Here is a 20,614-nt window from a genome sequence, read left to right as displayed (position 1 = left end):
AAAACTTTGTCACTTCAGTGACAAAGATGTTCTAAAAGGAAGTGAAGACAAAAATCGGAGGATGTAAGAGAAATTACAGTGTGTTTTACAGCTATGTGGAGCATGATAAATAGTTTTTCCCAATGGCTGTACAATTGAAGCAGCTTCACTGCTCAGTCTGCTCTCTCCTCTGTGTCTGTTCCTGAGCGGTGGCTGCAGAGCCATGTGTGTGGCCATTCCTATTGGAATAGGGAACTGATCTTCAAACAAAAGTATCCCAAGAAAAGAGATTAATGTTTCCTAATCCAGTTCATTGCACAGAACAACAAGCAGCTGTGCAGGCACAGAGGGATGGTTATAGGAGCAGGAACAAGAGATAGCAGGCTGGAGCAAAACATAAGAGTTCCTTATGCTGACACTGCTTCAGTAAGAAATGCACAAATTGTACCTATGAGCCCAGGAAAACTGCTTATTTCACAGAGCATAGTGGATACATTTTAATTATTTTCAATGAAAGAGTGTAAACATTCACTTTACATAATCAGGAAGCTGACTTAATTTATTGTGTGTGAATAAAAATGCAACATAAACAGTATTTAACTGCAAATTCTGCTCATTTTGCATCTGGTTCATTGAACTAAGTGCAACCCATCTGTTACCATATAGGACAGAAAAGCTGTCAAATAGGAAAAAAACCCCTCTTATTTAATACAACTCTAAAATTATTTGCTTAGACGGCTAATGAAGTGGAGTATATAGGCAATTAAACTCCACAGAAGACTTTGCAGAGTACTGTAAAATTGAATAAAGGTTTATAAATGTTTGTGAGACAATTAGAAATACAAAATGGGGTTATTAAGTCTGATGTTGAAACTAATTATTTCAAAATAAGACACATGCATAAATTAAAAAATAAATTGAAACAGTCTAATAAATTATTTCTAAGAGCTGTACATTGCATGGGAGACTGCAAAACATTCTGGACCAGATACTCAGAAGCACTGTTCCACTAGGGAATAAATGTTGAGACAATTAGAACAGATTTCCTTCACTTAGAGAAAGTACATTACAGGGATGATTTTTCCCTCTCAGTTTCTTCTCTCCCTACCATGCAAAATCCACACCATGAGCCCCTCATTGCTCTAAGACATTCATTCTAGCAGAACACCTCATGGCAAATGATAAATTACTACCACATGGTATTTTTCAGCATCAGGCTCTACCACGATGATGAAAGTTGCATTTTCATGGGACAAATGGGATTTCTCCAAATGATGCACAAATATCTACTTTTTAACTCCTGAAAACTTATAGTAATTGCCTCAAAAATCTAAAGGTGCCTAAGCAATAGCTGGTTGACATAATCCCCAGAAAAAGTTGTACAGTTTCAGAGGTTGGGCATTCAAAAGAGAGCAGGAAAAACTAAGCAAATGCGGAGAAACGAACAAAAAGCAAGACTGGTAGGAAAGTCATATATTAATATCATATTGTAATTGGCAAGCCTACAATAAAAATAAGCTGTAAAATCTGAATGTATGATTTTTGGGAGTACGTGTGTTTGGGCAGGGCAGTGGAAGATCACCGATTAGTCTGCATGATGATCTTGGCCTAGAGCATCCATGAACTCAAGTTCTGGCGTGACTGTCAAGCAGTTCAGCAAAATAAAACAGTTATTGTTCCTAATTAGGCAAGCAGTTTTTAACTGTGTATTGTTTTTAGATAATAAAATATACTTAAAAAAGGAAGAAACAGAGAACACATCAATTGTGAAGTCACAACACTTTCCATATAAAACTTACTTATGAACATGTCATTCCTGCAAGTATTTAAATACTTTCAGCATCCAAAGTATGCAGTTAAATAATTTTGGTGTCCATTGTCGGATTGTTCTAACCTATTTATTTTTTTGTCAGGTCAGCAAGAGTCAAACCAAAGACCACAAAGTAAGATCTTCCTTCTAGTGTTCTGTAAGCAAGTCAGCACTGAACGTTCTACTTACAATACACTCAATTTTCCTGCCTTTTTCTAGACACCTGATATGACTTATAATGTTCCATGCAGCACAAAAATTTATGCAGAATGTGAATGAAAACCTAAAGCTCTCAGATAATCTGGATCTACCATAGGTCTGAACAAACCTGTTCAAACTCTCAGGAGCACACAACACATGACTCACCATTGCTTCTCTATGCAGCATCTCATCTTCAGCTACAAACTACCACAGGCAACCTCACAGTGCTCTTTTTTCTCATGTTACTGGCATAACACAAGTTTGCCACTGCTCCATCTCCACACATTGCTCATTATTTTCCTAGATGTTGATGAAAAACCCTGGGAAAACCTCTGGAAAAACCCCTGGGAAAAATTCTATAAAGCCCAGGAAAAAAAAAAAAAAAAAAGGAAAAATCCTGGAAAAGCCTCTGGGAAAAACCCTGGAAAAATCCATGAAAAAACCCCTGGAAAAACCATGTATTTCCCAGAGCAGAAAACCATGAAGTTATTCCGTACAAACTGATGTAAACACGAAGTATTTACTGCACTGAAAAAAAGGAGCTGGGAAACAGCAAAAACAGCACTCTGAGACTACGAGGAACAGCAACTCACATTTGAGGCTTCCTTGGGAGATATTTTAATCTTTTTAGTAGCAACTATTCTGACCAATTTGGGTTTGGGGCACTGAATAAAACTAAGAGAAATGATAAAATACTTATCAAAGGATGGCAAGGACAGGTACATAGGCTACCTTAAAACAATGAAAACCTCAAAGCAGGTCTATTATATACAATAGGAAGTCTCCCCATGGATGGTGTTTTAAGAAGCACTGATTTCTATTGCTCTGGACTTCTCCATCTGACAGTGAATACTATAATTGCAAATTTCATAGTGTTTCTAACCAAGCACCAGGTACTTCTTGGTAATTCATATATTTGAATTTTTAATATTTAATCTTTTTTACTGATCTAGTTTGAAATAAGTGCAATTTTTCTCTTATTAGTTTGCTGGCATAGCAATTTACCTAGTGCATACTCATGCCTTCTTGAAAAATATGTTTTTTAAAAAAGCCAAATTCATAGATGTAGATGGTGCCTTCTACAAACAGGCCTGAAAGATGCCTTCAGCTCAGGACTTCCCTCTTCACTCTGGATGAGACCTTGTCCTGCCTGTAGAACAGCCCCTCTTTATCAAAAGTGCCCAGGGCCCCACCTTGAGTCTTCATAAAGAAAGAGGGTGAGCACAGGTTGGTAAACAGTGTAGAGAGATAAGGCATCAAGATTTTCTAAGAACATATTGCTGAGGAAAAACAACAACCACAGAACATGTAAATTACTATGTACATATTATTGCACATAAGAAACCTGATGTTTCATGATACTTCTTCAGTACTACCCTAAAAAGTTCTCCTTGTCTTCAAATCCTTGCAGCAAGAACAGGGCAACTAAATTCTGAAACTGATTGTACTCAAAGACTTACCAATACTTTAAAGTTAGACTGTCATTACAAGGATCAAAAATACTGCCTACTCATCTAAACTAATGGCTCCAAAAAGCACACCGAAGCACTATACCTTTGAAAAGAATCACACATGCATGCTAATTCTATATATCCACAAGACTTTCATCTAATTCACAGTGCTGAAAGTTATTTCCTGGCAAGTCACATCCCATCATTTTCTCTCGACTACATGATAGCCCAAAATCATTTGAGGGCAAAATAAAATCAATATCAGACCAAATAATTCATAAACAGTGTACTCAGAGGAATTAATTTAGGCCCTCACAGGAGTAATCATATACCTGTACAGTATCCAAATGTTTCAATTTCCTTAAATAATATGGAGACGTTTCTCAGTCTAAGGAGACTGAAAAAAGGACAATAACAATCCCTTCCAAATTCTGTTTCAATGATTATTTATTCCATAACCACAATGTGCATGGTACTGCACAAACAAAATAAAATAAGCACAATTGCTTTCCCATGTTGTCAAGCAGCTACAACTCCAGGCAAAGAATAACTAACCTCCAACAAAGTGAGCAAGGAGCAGAGATCAGCTACACGAATTCACAGAGCTACAGAACAGCTTATGCACATCATTCACTGTTACTACAATAAAGGAAATTAAGATTATATTGCACTGAATCCAACTCCCTCCCCCTAAAAAAAGGCACTTAAAGCATAATGTTCTTTAAAGCAACAATAAATTTATTCCACGCATTTCTCAAAGAAAAATATTCTGGAAAGAAAAAGCACAGGTGGAGTAAATTTGTACATTAAATACGAACGATGGAAGAAAAATCTGGCAAACTCACTTGGTACAATTTGCCTTTTTCTTCATTCCAGTCCCAACTGGCAAATGTTCCCTAGTTAAGCTAGCTCCCTGCAGAAGATTATTTTGCATTTTGCCAGTTGACACCTTTCTATGTTTTGTTACCTTGCTACAACAGACAAATACACAAAAAATTCTAGTAACCAATTAATTGGATTAATGCAATCATCCCTTTCTAGCAGTACATCTGACATCATAATTTTCAGAAATGAGGTCATTTAGTGAGAACAGCAATGTAAGAAAACTGATGTTACCATCACAGAGGCAAAACTACCCTGCTATTAGCAATAGAGGGAACTGCAGCACAGCACTGATCACCAACACTGACTCTGCCTGTTTTGACTGCTTATCAGAAATAGCAGATGCTGTGTGCTCTCCACTGCACAGGGAACAGAGAGCACCAAAACCCACCTCCCCCCAGCAACTGCATGGAGGTCTTTTGGGTCACCTTCATTAACTACTGGTTGTGGAAGTAAAAGTTAACTCCAAAAGTGAAAGGGAAGAACCAGATCCAGTGAGCAGTCATGATGATAACATGATGTATGATTGCTTCCTCCTCTGTGGCTGGTTTACTGCTACCTGTCAGACACATGCAACCAGTCCGACACTAATGAGAGACTATACTCTTCCAAAGTAAGTGTTGTAGAAGTCATCCTATGGCCCGAATTTTAATGTAAATAAGCTTTAGATAGTGTTTCTAGAAGCCATAACCCAAACTAGAGCAGACAGTTGTCATCAGAGCTCTGATGCTACTATTCCATACCATTCAAAAGTTCATTGCTGTCTGGGCAAAATTTTGAGAGGCTCCATCTGTCTTAGAGATTCTATAAACTTTACAATATGTGAATGGAGATATATTTCATTTGTAAGGACCTCTGTTATTAAGTTGAACGATAAAATGTTCTACTTCATTTTTTTGCTTAATTCTTCATAACAGATGTTGGGGGGCTGCTTACATATATTCACAACCATCACACATATACTTGGGAGTCCATGTGCTCTAGGACAGAATCTTTACAGCTACAGTAAAGAAAGGATAGATATGGCAATTGTCTATGTATGCTATGCCAGTAGCACCTCTCCACCCTCAATAAACACAGGCTCAACATCAGACATTAAACTATCAATGTTTTAGACTGTCACAACCTGCCCACCCTATTTTTTACAGGGGTTCAGTTCATAGTGAAGTGAGAAGGAGGGATATTCATGTATGCAACTGCTGTAGATCATGTATTGTCATTAAAAGACCTGGAAGAATCATCTTGCAATCAGAATGCTTTATTTGAGGTAATTTCTTCTCCAGTTGTGTGTAGAACAAGATGTCCTGAAACCATCCTGTGGTCAGTCACATTTCCCATCAGCGTCGTTCATCCATTCAGAAATCTCTCATTCCACACACATGCAATCTGATGCAGGAACTCGTGAAGACAAGGACAATCTAAATGATCTTTTCCTTGGAGTATGTCCACTTGGATAAATAAGAATTTTGAGATCAGGCAAGATAATACTGTGATCTTGGATGATTTTCAGCAATGACTAAGCTTAGGAGTCCCAGAAGCCACTTTACTAGTAACCTTTAAAACTCTCACTGGAGTTGTAGTGGCAGATCACTTATACAAATGCTTTTCCCAGCAGAAAGGAGGACACATTTGTCATTTTCTGAAAGTTCAACTGTTTGCTTCCAAGAGCCCTGTCAGTTGAGTTACCAATACTAAATTTCTCAGCTACTAAACCAGTGGGATGAAGTTCTCCCCAACTGCAGAGCGAACAAAAGGATGAAGAATTGAGAAGCCTGAGGATCAGAATTGTATCATGATGCTGAAGAATCAAGGGCCATGTGCTAAATGGTATTGTGAAGATGGACACTTTCAGACACATGAAAATCTACAGACACAGAAACATGGTTCCAAGTACTTTTTACTATAGTGTACACTTTTGAATAATTTCAGCAACATATAAAATGATTTTTAATATCTTAGTATGGAAAAAGCTAATATGAATGCATGAAGTTCTGCTTTGAAGCCACAAATATGCATTGAAATGGCATTGCTAGCTTTCTACACCTTTGGCTATATGGCATTAATAGATCCCTAACTAAAATATGCTCAGTGCATTAATTTATTAACACAATTCTCTCAGGCACATGGTGTGATTTTTCAGGCTGTCCTGTGCAGGCCAGGTATTGAACTTCAATGACCCTTGTGGGTTCCTCCCAACACAGGATATTCTGTGATTCTATGGTTATTAAGAAAATTGAAACTCATTTTGATTTAATCTGTGTGTACAAAACTAGAAACAGCTACCTTGTCATTTATCTTAGCAAGTACACTTTTGTGAGATCAGGAACCTTGGTCAGACCATTTATGCATGTACACAGTAACCAACATACTGAGCTTCAGGATCAAAACTTCATTGCATTTAAACTTGACAAAGTGCCAGCTTTCATCCACATCTGAAGAAACAAACTGCATTTTAGTAACATCACTTAGAAGACTACTCCATGCATGAATAATGACTATCACAACATGTGGCAAAAGAGTAAAAATGCATGTCATTCATACAAAACATCACTGCATTTTTCATAAGATACCAATATGGCTACTTATGTCTTTGTGGGGCTGTTTTATTTCTGTGCCAATTTGTATCAGAACCCAATGGACTGGGGTTTAGAAGAATTGTGTGGTCAGGGGAAGAGTAAAATGAAATCAATTGCAGACATGAAGATCTTACAGGAACAGGGCAGGCAGGCACCATTTCTTTTTCAGTCTGGGCATGTAGTACATCACAGATGTCAATGAAAACAAACTTTTGTGTAGGCATGATGCCTGTTTTTACTGTTGATGTTTTAATGCCATTAGGTAATGCAAACCAGAACTCAAAACATTTTCCACAGAGTTCCAGGACCCACTGTGTACTGAGTCTGCTCAGTGTCTACAGGAACTTTGATAGAATGTGTTTTGTCTTTCTAGCATAAACAAACCACCATCAGCTTGTTTCAATATATACAAGTTCTCTATGCCGTGATCCCTTGTTTTACCTTCTCCGTCTCTGAAACATCCAGATGCCTCACAATAGATTTGTTTTTATTTTAACTGGAAGAATATAAAGAAAGAAGTTTGAAAGCTTGTCAAATAATGTTGGGTATTAATATACTTGAAGCAGAGGGTAGGCTTGAAGAAAGTCCTTTCACACCTTAGGCCAAACTTCAGGAAACTTCTGTTCCTTTCCTAGGTAAGCTGCTGGAATGATATATTAAGCACTAGCATAAAAATCAGCAGAAACTACATGTGCTGTGATGCTGTCAGAACTGAAGTGGTGTGAGACCCTCCCCTTCCCCAAACCTAATGTAATTCAGCCAAATTAATGGAGCTCACCCAGACCCTGCATCCAATTGATAATGCTCTATCATCCAAACAGTATCACAAATCTCAACTGATACCAAATATTTTAAAGTGGAAGGATTATGTTCTGCAGCTTCTGATACCTTAGATTTTAAACTTATTTAAGTTTAAAATCTAAGGTATCAGAAGCTGCAGATCTTATTTTACTTATTTTACTGAACTCGTTTTCTCCAGCTGTCAGTAGCATTATATGTAGGGTCATATATTCTTCAAACACATCTCTAGATTTAAATATGCAAAGTTGGCAGAAAGGAACATTTCGTAAACTTTTTTCCCCACAGTTAGGGATCTGTACTTACTCCAGGCTCTCCACAGAAGTGTGACATCCCTAACTACCCAAAACACATGAAGAGCTGGGGTTGCAGAGCTGGGGTCGCACTGTATGCTTTGGGTCAGTCTCACCTGCACGGACCACACCTCCAGGTGCGGCAATGCCTTCAGCGAGCTCGTCAGAAATGCAAGGAGGGGCGTTTCACCCATCGACGCCCCCAGCCCTTTACAGCAGGAGCAAATGCCACCCCAGGACCAGCAAGCAAGGTGCCACACGTGCCCAGGAGCCCTCAGGAGCCTTTCCCTTGTGCCACATGCAGCCCGGCGCCGGAGCGGCGGCCCCCAGGGCCAGCGCCCTTCTTCCCCCCGCGGACTTTAAAAGGCAGCAGGGAACTCCTGCGCTTCCCTGCCCGCGCAAGCCGCCCAGCTCAAGTTACCGAGTTTTTCCTGGGAGCGAGGCGGGAATCAGCGCCCCTCCGGCCGCAGCAGCCTGGCTGGAGCTGGGACTGAGGATCCCTCCCCACCGCGTCCAAGCCGCCGAGCGGCCCCGACGGCGGCGTTCGCGCAGCCCCTCGCCCACGCGGTCCCGAGGAAGGAAGGAAGGCGGAGAGGGGAGCCACTTACGCGGCCCAGACACGGCTCCCCGCGGCGGCGGCGGCGGCTGAGCGGCGCTGCCAGCGGCGGGGCTCTCTGGGCGGCCAAAGCCGGGGCGCTCCTCCCCTCAGGGAGCCCCCATGCCCGGCCTTCCCACACGTGCGGCGGGCAAACCCCACCCTGCCGACCCCCTGCCCGCCCTTCCCTCTCTTCCTCCCCTCCGTGGCCGGGGCAGTGCGCTCCGCTAAGCGGCGCGGGGGCGCAGCGGGGATGGGAGAATTCCCTGAAGGGTCGGACCGCGTTGCCCCCCGTGTACACCAGGGGAGGGAGGCCGGCCCGCCGCGGCACCGCGGTCTCGGAGCCTGTGCGGACACCCCCGCTGCCCCCGCCCTCACGGCGCCTCCGCGGGAGCGACCATCGGCGTCCCACCCGCGACGCTCTCCCACTCCTCAGTCGCAGCAAGCACGGGCTTCCCTAGCCTTGCTTTGCCCCGAGTGTTTGATGTTCCGCTCGCGAATAGCCCTGGCGGGGGGTTCGTGAGTGATACGCCCTCGGAAACAATTTCCCCGCAGCATCATAGGGGGGAGCCTGTGGGCATTTGCCTGCCCTGGCTTTGTGCGGGAGGCAGGAGGAGAGGCTGCTCCAGGGCCGACCTTTGCCGCTTGCGGATCTATTTTCCGAGGCACCTTTCAGAAGCCGGTGATGGGATTTTGTAAGGAAGCTCCAGGCAGTGGTGACAACGAAGGTAGAAGTGCCGCCCTGTCAGTCCTAGCAGATAACACTTTCTATACTTGTTTTGGGAGACATCATAGGCAACATTTGCCTGATGACAGCAGAGAGTGCCATTGGATGGGTAGAAGTACAATGCAGCTTCTTTTCATTCTAGTGTTGTCAAGCGCTGCCTTTTCCTGCAAGCCTTGTCATATTTGTTCAAGATAACTGGAATGGCAGCTCTATCTATCCACAGATTGGAGAGTGTTAAGTGCTTCCCTCTTTTTCAGCCTAAATAATTCAAATAATTTCTCTCGGCCAGATATCTTTAAAAACTCATTTTAAGGCTAAGAATAGCTACTGCTAAGATCAACATTGAGAATATCCAGAAGTCATCATCTTTTTCTCTCTGCATATATTCTACTTACATAGGTCCTTTCCCTTTAACACTATAATCTGAATTGCCCATCTGGTTCAGGGTGATGATTATCACACTCTGCTCCGTGCTGCTGCAACCTCACATAGAATATTGTGTGCAATCTTGGGCGCCAGAATACAAGAAGACTATAAAGCTATTAGAGAGTGTTCAAAGGAGGCCTACAAAGATAGTGAAGGGTCAAGAGGGGAAGGCATTTGAGGAGAGGCTGAGGTCACTTGCTCTGTTGGACCTGGAGCCTGGAAGAGACTGAGGAGATGTCATAGCAATATTCAACATCCTCATGAGGGATAGCAGAGGCACAGGTACTGACCTGTTCTTTCTGGTGTCCCAACAGGACCTGATAGAATGGCCTGAAGTTGTGTCAAGGAAGGTTTAGGTTAGATGTTTGGAAAAAAATTTCACCCAGAAGGTGGCTGGGCACTGGAACAGGCTCCCCAGGGAAGTGGTCACTGCACCAAGCTGTCTGAGCTCAAGATGCATTTGGAAAACGCTCTCAGGCACATGGTGTGACTCTTGGGGCTGTCTTGTGCAGAACTGGACTCTGATGTTCCTAGTGGGTCCCTTCCAACTCAGAGTACTCGGTGTGATTCTATGAATACATAAAATCCTTGGACACAACTTTACAAATTTTGGCTATGGATCTGCTTGTCTCATTTTTATGATATTCTCTCACTAGATATGAGATGGATGTGTGTACGTATATGTGTAAATATGTACATTACATATTCATATACCCACACACATGCATCCCTACTGTCAGGAACTGCCTTTCAAAAAATTCCATCTTTAACCTGGCTAGGTTTTGCCTTTCTCCTTCTACAGGGGAAACTCCTTCAGAACTGTGTATCTGAAAGAAGTCAGACATCTATAACTCTGGTTGAGTTCTCATTCCGTGAGTCTCTTTCTTCTCACAGAAGATCATATAGAGGGCCAATCTGACAAGATAAGAAGAGGAGAAACATATTTGAGGGGGTGACTTTTTGGTGACTTAGCACTTCATAAGTGAATTTTTGGCTATAAATTAAATTTTGCTCTGTTTGCAGAAAAATAATCATGGACCATTCTGTTAAACATTTATGTTGTGTTCCCTTGTAGTTGGACTCCTTTTACATTGAAATTCTCATTAGAATTTTCCATCTTTCCTTTCCTGAACATTTCAAGTACAGTGTCATCAGCCTACTAAGAAATAGCTACATCAGTAAAGTAAGCCATGCAGTGAAGATTTTTATCAGAATACACATCAGTTATTGGGAGGAATCATGTGAATAAGAGGCAGCCTATTCAACCAAAACATTAGCGATCAGAAAGTTATTTGTCTTTGCCCTTCCATGTGTGCAGAACAACAGTTTTGACTAAATATTCCAATCCATATCAGGAAATTATGTAATACATAAAATCTTCTGAATACTACTGAAGAGTAATTTTTGAGTAATTGGATTTGTAAACACAAATATCTCACTAAATGCTCTGTATATCACATTACGTGTGAGAAGTCAGATGTAAAAATAATTAAGCTCAACAGAATAAATTAGTCTCACCAAATCTGTGATACAAAATTAGTTTTGTGAAATTTCCAGCATATTCTTGCTGTACTGTATGTGCTTTTATTGCATGAATATTAAATGATCATTCTCCACCACATTCTTTAGCTGATAAATGCAAGGAAATTTTTATCATATACAAAACAAAATGAAAAAACTACTCATCCTCTTTCTTTCCCTCACTCTTCATTTACCTGAGTGAAGCAATTGAAACCTGAGACTGTGTTCTCATTTTGAAAATTCTAGTATTATCCTCTGTTGATTCTTCCTTTCACTTTCCTGTTTTCACTGTGGTTTTGTATGTAATTGTTTCTGTTCTGAGTCTATATTATCCTGTGTGTCCTGTTGACAGGAGGAAATGTTGAAGAGATAGTACTAATATACTTAATGAACCTATAATAAACTTAATCTCTTGAAGTTTAAACTTGTGAGCTGTGCTGGCTGATAACCTGGGGGGAGTTGGCTCAGCTCTAGCCTCCTCCCTCTTCACCACCTAGCTCATGGCAAAGTTATTCATAGACAGTGGTCCTTTGAGGAATGTAAATGCTGTGAAAATGAAGGCAATCTTCCTTGCAAACAGGTTAATGCTGATATGGCCATGACAGAATTCTGTAGCAGAGCAGAAGGTTCATGTTTTGGCTGCCTGGACTGCATTTACTCATTAGATAACTAAGAACTTTTATTATGCAGGATAGATTTTCCTTTAAACTTCTAAAATACAAACACAGAGGGGGAAAAGGTTTGTAAAGGAAAAAAAGAAAAGCCAAAAAGTATTTTTAATCTCTGTAATTAATTACCCATATTTTGGGAAAAAAGAAGTATGAGGATTTTAAATATTTATATGAATACTGAATGACAATTTTTAATAGTTGGGGATTGATTTTCTTTAGAAAACTTGTCCGTGTAGCGCCAAAAATGAATTATTGCTTTTCCCCAGTAGGAAAAAGTTCTAGCAGGACTTGATGCTCAGCTGCCAAAAGCAGGCTTGCCATTTGAGACTTGCAGGGGGTGTGCCGAGGGGAGTGTAAGGGGAGTGGCAGGAGAGCTGCAATCACCTCCTGTTTCCAGAGAACGGCTCTGAGGTAACTAATAACTACCTCCAGCAGCCCATGGCAAGCCTCGGGCATTGAGCAACTGGGGCCGTGTCAATGAAACTTCTAAAGGAGAAGGAGCATGCCAAGAAACTTGGCCAGACTAGTCAGCAAAGAAAACATACTTTTTGTTTCAGTTTTCAGCAGGTTGCTGATGTATTAACCACTGCTTAGCAGTCTGTGTTCACAGGCTCAACACAGTCTCTTCTGGGATCAGAATTTGCTTAAGGCCTTAGGGTTTGATTAGCCATAATGAATCACATGAGTGGCCTCAGTAAGATAGTATTAGGTGAACTGCTGAGGCTGAACCAGCAGCATGAGTTTTGGCCCATTTAGGGAAAAAAATGTATCTTATGGGATTGTGAGGGTTGGCTTCTCTTCATCTCTTCTACTTTTCCACATGACCTGTGCATCGACTTGACACCTTAATTTGTCTGAGAGAAGCTAAGGAGGTAATCTCTTAAATTAAATTGGAGTACTGATATTGGTTTTCTACTTTTTCTAAGGCATGAAATAGCTGCAAGTTTTTAAATCTCATCTATGTGGAGCTGCTAGTTAAATTCAGAAATTGTATGCACTACTTATGCATTTATGCATCACATGCATTACTAAATGGAGTTCTGCACAAAATTAGCATCTGCCAATGCAGGCTTGTCTGGTAAGGGGAGCAGCAGAAAGAGAGCTACAACGTGTTGCAGCAGAATTTAAATGCAAAAGCTTAAACATGGTCCTGTAGAAGTGGTGCTGTCGAGTACTGTTACTGTCATCAGTTCTGCAAGCTCAGAATAGCTTCTGAACCAGAATCTTTTCTTCTTTCCCAGCATCAACAGAACCCATAGACTGTATTATTTCATGTCCTCAGACACTCAGCTGTCTGGAAGCATCCAGATTTTCAGTTTAGAGGGAAGAAAGTACCTTGCCTGAGATTTATAAAGAAAGCTTGAATAACCAGATACAAATGCCATCTCATTGGGCTTCTGGGATTCCTGGAAAAAAAGTTCACACTTGAGAACAAACTGTTCTGTGTAAAAGTTTGTATATTTCTGTGCAAAGGATGTCAAGGTTATCTTTTAACAAGTTTTTGATTCTGGATTCTGGTAACTATTTATATAGAGCTTTGTGTCTCTGCTATTACATTTTTCCTGACATGTGAACTTGGTTCTCCATGAGTCTCGAGGCACTTTAACACTCCATGTCAATTGTGTACTGTAGACAGATGATGAGAAACATGAGCTGTTCTACACATTTCAGTCAGACAGTTAATTTTAATGCCAAAGGCAATTCTATATCAAGGGCACTGGTCTTTAATTAATTAACAGTCTATTACTTTGATGTTCACCATACATTTTAGTTTCAGTTCAGCAGTTTTACACTGTATCCTTGATCTCCTTCTTATCACAACCTCCAGCTCTCCTAAATCAGTTTCTGTGGTTCAGCATGTCTCTTCTGCTCAGAAAACTGACCAAAATTTTTTAAAAATCACTTTTGAGAATAAAGTAATACTTTTAATCAGCTTTCCCAGGAAGATTTCATTGACCTTTGGGTTGCTGTGCAGTCCCTCAAACAGCTATTCTTCCCCTTCTCTGTGGCCGAAGATGTGAGAGAACTTCCCACAGTAAAAGGGTGGGAGAGAGCAGATGTGAAAGACTTAAACAGCCCTTCTGCCCTTGCAAAAGAAAGAGCAGAATTATTCCCCAAGGAAAATAATGTTTACAACTGGGGCTTGTAATTGACTACAGAGATGCCACAGATTCTATGACTACATGCATTGCATATGTCTTTGCTCATCAGTGTTCCAATGTGTATGCTTTATAACTGAGTATACATTATGCATATATGTGCTCTGAAGTTGATTAAAATGACATGTTTGCAGCTTTTTGATGAGATGAAGCTAAATTTTTAAGTGGTAAGGAAGAATGCAAAATTTTGGATATTGCAAAGAATTTTTCTTCATGATTTAGAATGTTTGCTCTTCAAGCTTTTTCTTCAAAGAAAAATATCACATAGATAACTTCCTTCAACTGCCACTGGCACCCACAAAATGGTGGTATTGTTCCACTCCTGCAGTTCCTATTCATCAGGAACAGATGATATCACCATTGACAATGTATCCTGCAAAATTTTATGAACCCACCAAAGGATTCTAAGATATTAAATCTAGGGTATTATTCATATGATGGATTTGTACCCACCACCTTTCTGTACACTGCTATTTGTTTTCTTGAATAAAAGTATGAGTCATGCAATATTATTGTTTTCTTCTTTTGATATTTGAATTGTTCTGAGCTTAACTGAGCAACAAGTGATAGAAGGCTTTATTTTTCTCATGTCATCAATAATTATATTTTTTCCCCTCGAGCCACCCACATATGTACTTGAGTCCTGCCTGTGGCCACTCATGCAGGAGGAGTAAACAATCTACTGCATAGAAAGCAGTGAATCACGACTTCAAATGTGAATGAGTATTGGCATAATACATTTCTATATATCTGTTTGCATTATCATTTCTTATTCTTTGGCTGATCTTTACATTTGTTAAAATGCTGATGCACACAACACCATATAGTAAGATTACTAAATACATAGAAACTGCAAAGAAAATCTTGTCAAAGAACTGCCAGCTGTCACAAGACAATTGGCCTCATCAAATCCTGCTTCAAGATGTATATATATTATACTGAAATCTGCAGTGCAAACCTTCCAAAAAGAAGGTTTTTATCACAGCAAATAGAAGACTGGTAGGAGATATGGTTGCAGCGTATATTTGAAAGGCTAAGTTTTGGGAAGAGAGACGAATTGTTTATGTTGGCAAAAGAAGATATTGGCACAAGAAGCCCATGAATATATTTGGCTGAGATGTATGAGTCAATATCTAAATTTTTGTAGTAGTGATATATGTGGAGAGGAGAAATAAAGTAACTGGTCTCAAAATGGAGCTGTCTGATTTGTGAAGAAGATCATATAGGGAAGTAGTTCACAATAGCTTCAAGATTTCCAGAAGATCCCCTTCAGTCCTTTGTCTTTCTGAAAGGGTGGATGTATTTTAATTACAAAAGCAGTTTTGGGGAGAACTATCTATGTTAGTTACATTGCCCAGGAAAGATTAGGCCTAAGCACAATGATTTAGAGACAACTTGTTTTTTTATTTTCGAGGTACGCTTTTTATAAGAATGAGCACTCATGGGCTTGATTTATTTCCCACAATTAAAAAGAGTCCAGGAAAAAGAGTGTGTTAGTATGACCCAAAGAAGCAAGATATCCCACACAGAGCTGAACTCAGCTTGTTACAACAACACTGAGGATTAACAGGCTGGCTCTAAATGCTTTATAAGACATAGAAATTAACACCCTGCAAGTGCCTGTTGGACACAGACTGTACTGGTTTAAAAGCAGTTCTTTGCAGGGTAATTTTTTCATCACCACCAGAAGTAATATAGAGCATGACCTATTAATCCTGGTATTGAAGACCTTCCAGCCCCAAGTTTTGTGGTATCCATTTTGCTTAAAAATAGCAGATTTCTCGTGCTAAAGCTAATGATAACAGCTATGGTGCAGTGTCTAATCTTGCAACTACTACAGTTTACATAGTAAATGCCTGTGAATATAAAGGTCAGAAAAGGTGCAGCTCTCTCTCTGTAACTTTTGACTTGGTCTTTTCCTAAGAAATCCTGTATTATGCAAATTTCACAAAACTGAGAATCTGTGTTCAAGATAGATGCTTCAGGCTACATGTTGAAACAGAATGACTCATCAAAACCAGAATCATATAAGCAGTTTTTTGGTCACTGAAGTACAAAAGCTCCAAGTTGTCTCTCTAAAAGGGAATATCAGAGCCTCACTGCTCTGTTGTTAAGAGATATTCCCGTTTCATCCTCAGGTGAATCCATAGACAATTTATATTTTTATTCTTTCCTAGAGTATCAGTAATATCCTCTATTGGAATGACCTTCCCTCACCCTTTTCTTCTCAGATATGTTTTCAGGAAGTTACCCTATTCTCGCTCTGATTTTATTTTGCCAGGCTCAATAAGAAAAAATCTTTCAGTCTTCTCTTGTGCAGTAAATTCTTCATATCCCTAATCAAGCTAATTGCCTTTTCTTATACCCATTCAAAGTTAGTACCTTTTTCTTGAATATGGATGAAAAGATTTGTAGACTCTTTCATATAGGAGCTTTCCAGGTCCTCTACACTGGCTACAGGACACTAGTACTTCCTGTATTTCTATACAGCATTCAAACCAGGATTGTGTTGGCTTTTATTGTGTCTGAACTACAGCTTCAAGAAGTTGATTTATTCTTTTTACGTGCCATTTCAGATTTGTAGAAAATGTTTTATGTATTTTAAACACCTGGCTCATGGAAGTATGAAAAATGGAAGGTGATTAAGTCTTTTATTCAAGTAGGAGAACCTTAAGACAAGGGGATAATTCAGACAAGATTACTTTGAAGAAGAAATTGTGAGTCCATGCAGGAATAATCAGAGTCAAACTGCTAATACTGAAACTTCAATCTGACAGAACTTCAGGCATTTAGTAAGAAAACATTACAGAAAGCCCGAGTAGAGGAAAGTGAAAAAGAAACAGGATTTCATAGCAAAGGCATTAAGTTTGAAGTCTGCCACCACACAAGTGAAAGGGAAGCTAGCCTCAGTAGAAAGAAAGAAAATGCATATTGCTTGGTTTACTAAATTCAAGAAGAGGGATCTTGGATTTCTCCCACACCCTCTTGTGTCAGATTCCCTGGTCTCTAATAGAGGTTGTGCTGACATTGCAGCATGTTGTGTAGGTGAGACTCTCACTTTCTTTTCACAGCAGCCAAAAACTTCCCAAAATTCTCTCTCTCTCTCTCTCTCTCTCTCTCTCTCTCTTCACTCCATCCATTGCCATTAATTCCATTGCCATATTCACTGCCTTGAGAGGTTAGTAAGGAAAACTGACTGCCTTTAAAAGTCGGACAAGGTACAGTTCCTGACTATTACACTTTTTATAAACTCTCCAGTTTTGTGGGAAAAATAAGCCGAGTACATAGAAATTTGCCATAAAATCAAGAATGCTGAAAAATTGAATAGAATAAAAAAAAAACTAACAAAAAACTCAGGCTTTCTGTATTGCTAGGCACATTTCCAACATCAGTCTACGCAGTGTGGACTTTCCCATGCCCAGTATGGAAGCCAGAAGTGTTACTGCACATTAATAGTAAGCCTCTAGAAGCTATGTCAGTGTTTTTGTCCACAGGGACTGATCACATATGGAAATGGGGGTGGATCTGGCAGTGCAATGTGGGAGCCAGCTCCCCTCAGAGAAATCAAAGTGGTGAAGGTCATCCAAAAGTGGCTCAGAGTATCGTTGTCACTTCAGCTTGCATGAGCAGCTTCCCACTGAATTTGATGCTGTCTTGCCCAGCTTGTTATCAGGAATACAGCACTGATTCAGCAGTGTCAGAGAGCTGGATTGATGTTACTCCTCTCACATTGCACATAACATTCATGCTATAGAGCTCCACGATCCTAACTTAGCTAGTTTTCCTCTCTTGTCTCTTTCAGAGCAGCAGTGTAGTGTAGATGCACTGAATGGTTCCCTCCAGCCCGCACTGAGTACCTGTGGAGTTTTCCAAATCAGCTCCTGAAGTTCTGTGCCTAAAGTGGCTTTATGTGAACTATGACATGGATGGATTTGCTGCAAGTTACTTGTTGTTCCTCTCCTTTTCAAAAAGGACAGAGCATTGTAGTGACAACAGGAACAAAAGAGTTTTGCTGATCCCTTCACCCCCTTACACAATAAGGATACAATGAGTCGTTCCAACTCAAGTCATGCAAAGACTAAAGAATGAGGTTCAGCTGCTGAGCACTTGCTGGCATTTATGTCAAAGCTGATAGTAAAAAGGTGACAAAGACTGTATGTATTGCAGTACTGAAGGTGCCAACCCAGAAATTCTCATTCATTGAACAGATGTACTAACTGGAAGCCTGTTCAAAGGCAAAAGAAGAAATGCCTTTTATTCAGTTTTTAATTTTGCAAGGTGTTGCACAGCCCCTGGGAAGATTTTTGGGATGTCCTGTGCAGGGTCAGGAATTGGATTTGATGATCCTTTTAGGTCCCTTCCAACTCAACATATTCTATGATTCTGTGATTCTCTAATGACTTTAATCCTCCCAATTAAAGCCCCTGGAGTTTGGGTGAGCTCAGTGTATTGCAGAATTAGATTCCTAATGAAGAAACAAAATCCTCCATTAAAAAGGAAAGAGTAGTTCAGGGGAAGGAGGATGGGGATTGTTCAGAGAAATGAAGACTTGCAGCTGTCCTACACAATGTGTCATCCACCAGCAATAACAGAAACATATTTTCTATTCTTAACTGCTACTTATGTGGGCTTTTTGGTGTTTGGGGTTTTTTGTTGTTGTTTTTAGGTTTTGTTGGGGTTTTTTTGTTTGTTGTGGGGTTGGTTTTTTTTTTTAATTCAGCTTGAAAGAGACTTTGGTCTACTTCCTCCCAACAATACTCTGATACATTTGTTGTGACTGCTTCTGCTGAATAGGAACTTTCACGCTGTTCTCATTTGCACCCTCCAAATAAGGCTAATTTTAGCAAGATGCTTTTAAAAAGTGGCCTCAAACTTGCCACTATTTAGTTCTGTCAAAGGTTACATTCAAGAGAAAAGACGGTGCCAGAAAAAACTCTGAAAAATAGCTATTGTTTACCAGCTTTCATTATAATAACTAGGAATGTCTGAATTTCTACAGATCAGAAAATCATACAGAGAAAAAGTAGTTACCTCACATTCTACTGCCTGTAAGAACAAGCACATGACAATTCCTTTGACTTAATGAGCCTTGTTAAATCCAAATTTAAAATAAAAACAACAACAACAAAAAAACAAAAAGAAAACCAAAAGTAAAACCTCAGAGTATTATATACAAAATATACAAAATGATGAAATAATACACAGTTTTTTATTTCTTTGGATACTAACTGGTTCTGTCTGCCTATTGCGTTTTCCATCCTCTGAGTAATATGACAGCTCTAAATTTTCAGGGAAAATATCACAATAGGTACCAGGCTCCAACAAATACCTAACATTGAAATCTGTTGAAAAACCTGTGAGTAGAAATCCTGATTTAATTCAATGCTGTGAAATCATCTTCTGGAATGGAATTCTGGACCAGGTCAACTTGCTGGGAGTTTCATAGCAAGAGGACATACTGCCATTGTCTTTATGGCATTTAAAATATCTGCTCCAAGATCTACAGTTACCAAGGTGATGCAAAACCTTAGTGTGCTTTTAAGAAGACAGCTATGGATGAAATAATGAGAAGCACTGTCTGCTATTCACATCCTGGACTAGAAGAGCTGTTTTCCTCCTTGCTTAGTTTTGGTCTAACCTGTGGAATAATGCAGTTTGTTAGTTGGCTTTTGTGCAGTAATTTTTGGAGCAAGGCTTGGCACTGGGCAGTATGATTTGCATATATCTATGTGGACATTTTATTGCTGGCAATGCTACTCCAGTGTATCTGTTCCTGAAGGCTTCTGGTGCTCGTGCATTTGCTGCCTGTAAGTTATTGCAACTTGGCTCCTCTCTTCACCTGGTGAAGAGGGAGCTGTCATACTTTTTAAGTGCAGAGGGTTGCTGGATAAGAAACCAGTTAATTCTGTGATTTGTTTTTAGCTAATAATACAAAAATCATTTAGGAAATGAAGAATCTGATTGTACAACTTCTGAGTACCCATTAAGGTGTCCAGATGCCAGCCAGAATTCCTAATCCCTTCAATATGTACCAACAAAGAGTATAACAAAGAGAAGCACCCACGAAAGCATTTCTCAAAGATGTGAAAAAACCCAGTGTTCTAGCTTGTAATTCATATTGCAATTTACTTTCTCATATTAAAAGTAATGTATTGCATTTATGGTTAATAGACTCAATTGACGAGTCGCTAATGTAATGAATGCTGGAAAAATGAGTTTATGATGGAGTTAGTATAGACTGTGAAATTTGATTTCCTTGAATTGATGTAGCATGGAGTTTATTATGATTTATGCCTACAGTTACTGCCATATCAAAATCTAACTAAGGTCACTGCTGTGAAGGAAACCACATGTGATTTACTGATGGGAAAATTACACAAGGTTCTAAATTACACAGACCTTGGGTTTCTACTCTACTAAATCCACATCACATATTTCTATTTAAATAAGCCCTCAAGGGCTTTGTTTGACTGATTTTTTATTTAACTGGTAAACATACCAATGTAATATATTTACCAATATCAA

General features: G+C 39.8%; 1 protein-coding gene and 1 long non-coding RNA gene across 3 annotated transcripts in view; both read right to left on the bottom strand.

Moving 5' to 3' along the window:
• SLC7A2 (solute carrier family 7 member 2) overlaps window positions 1–8,308 on the bottom strand; it is a 53,305-nt gene extending 44,997 nt beyond the window's left edge. Inside the window, exon 1 of one of the 2 annotated variants that reach the window (XM_063155966.1) lies at window positions 8,107–8,308. In XM_063155966.1, coding sequence (XP_063012036.1) covers window positions 8,107–8,184 — 78 coding nt within the window. In that variant the 5' untranslated portion in view covers window positions 8,185–8,308. The remainder of the gene's footprint in view (window positions 1–8,106) is intronic. The other variant, XM_063155967.1, reaches the window with a different exon arrangement.
• On the bottom strand, window positions 5,566–8,100 carry LOC134418150 (uncharacterized). Its single transcript, XR_010027727.1, has 2 exons — window positions 6,607–8,100; window positions 5,566–5,771 (listed from the first exon to the last, which is right to left on the bottom strand). It is a non-coding gene; the product is annotated as an uncharacterized LOC134418150 (long non-coding RNA).
• Window positions 8,309–20,614: the final 12,306 nt, after the last annotated feature.

The sequence above is a fragment of the Melospiza melodia genome, chromosome 5 (assembly GCF_035770615.1).
Source record: "Melospiza melodia melodia isolate bMelMel2 chromosome 5, bMelMel2.pri, whole genome shotgun sequence".
Lineage (NCBI taxonomy): Eukaryota > Metazoa > Chordata > Aves > Passeriformes > Passerellidae > Melospiza > Melospiza melodia.
The sequence above is the reverse complement of the archived record's forward strand: the minus strand, read 5'-3'. Positions and strand labels throughout refer to the sequence as shown.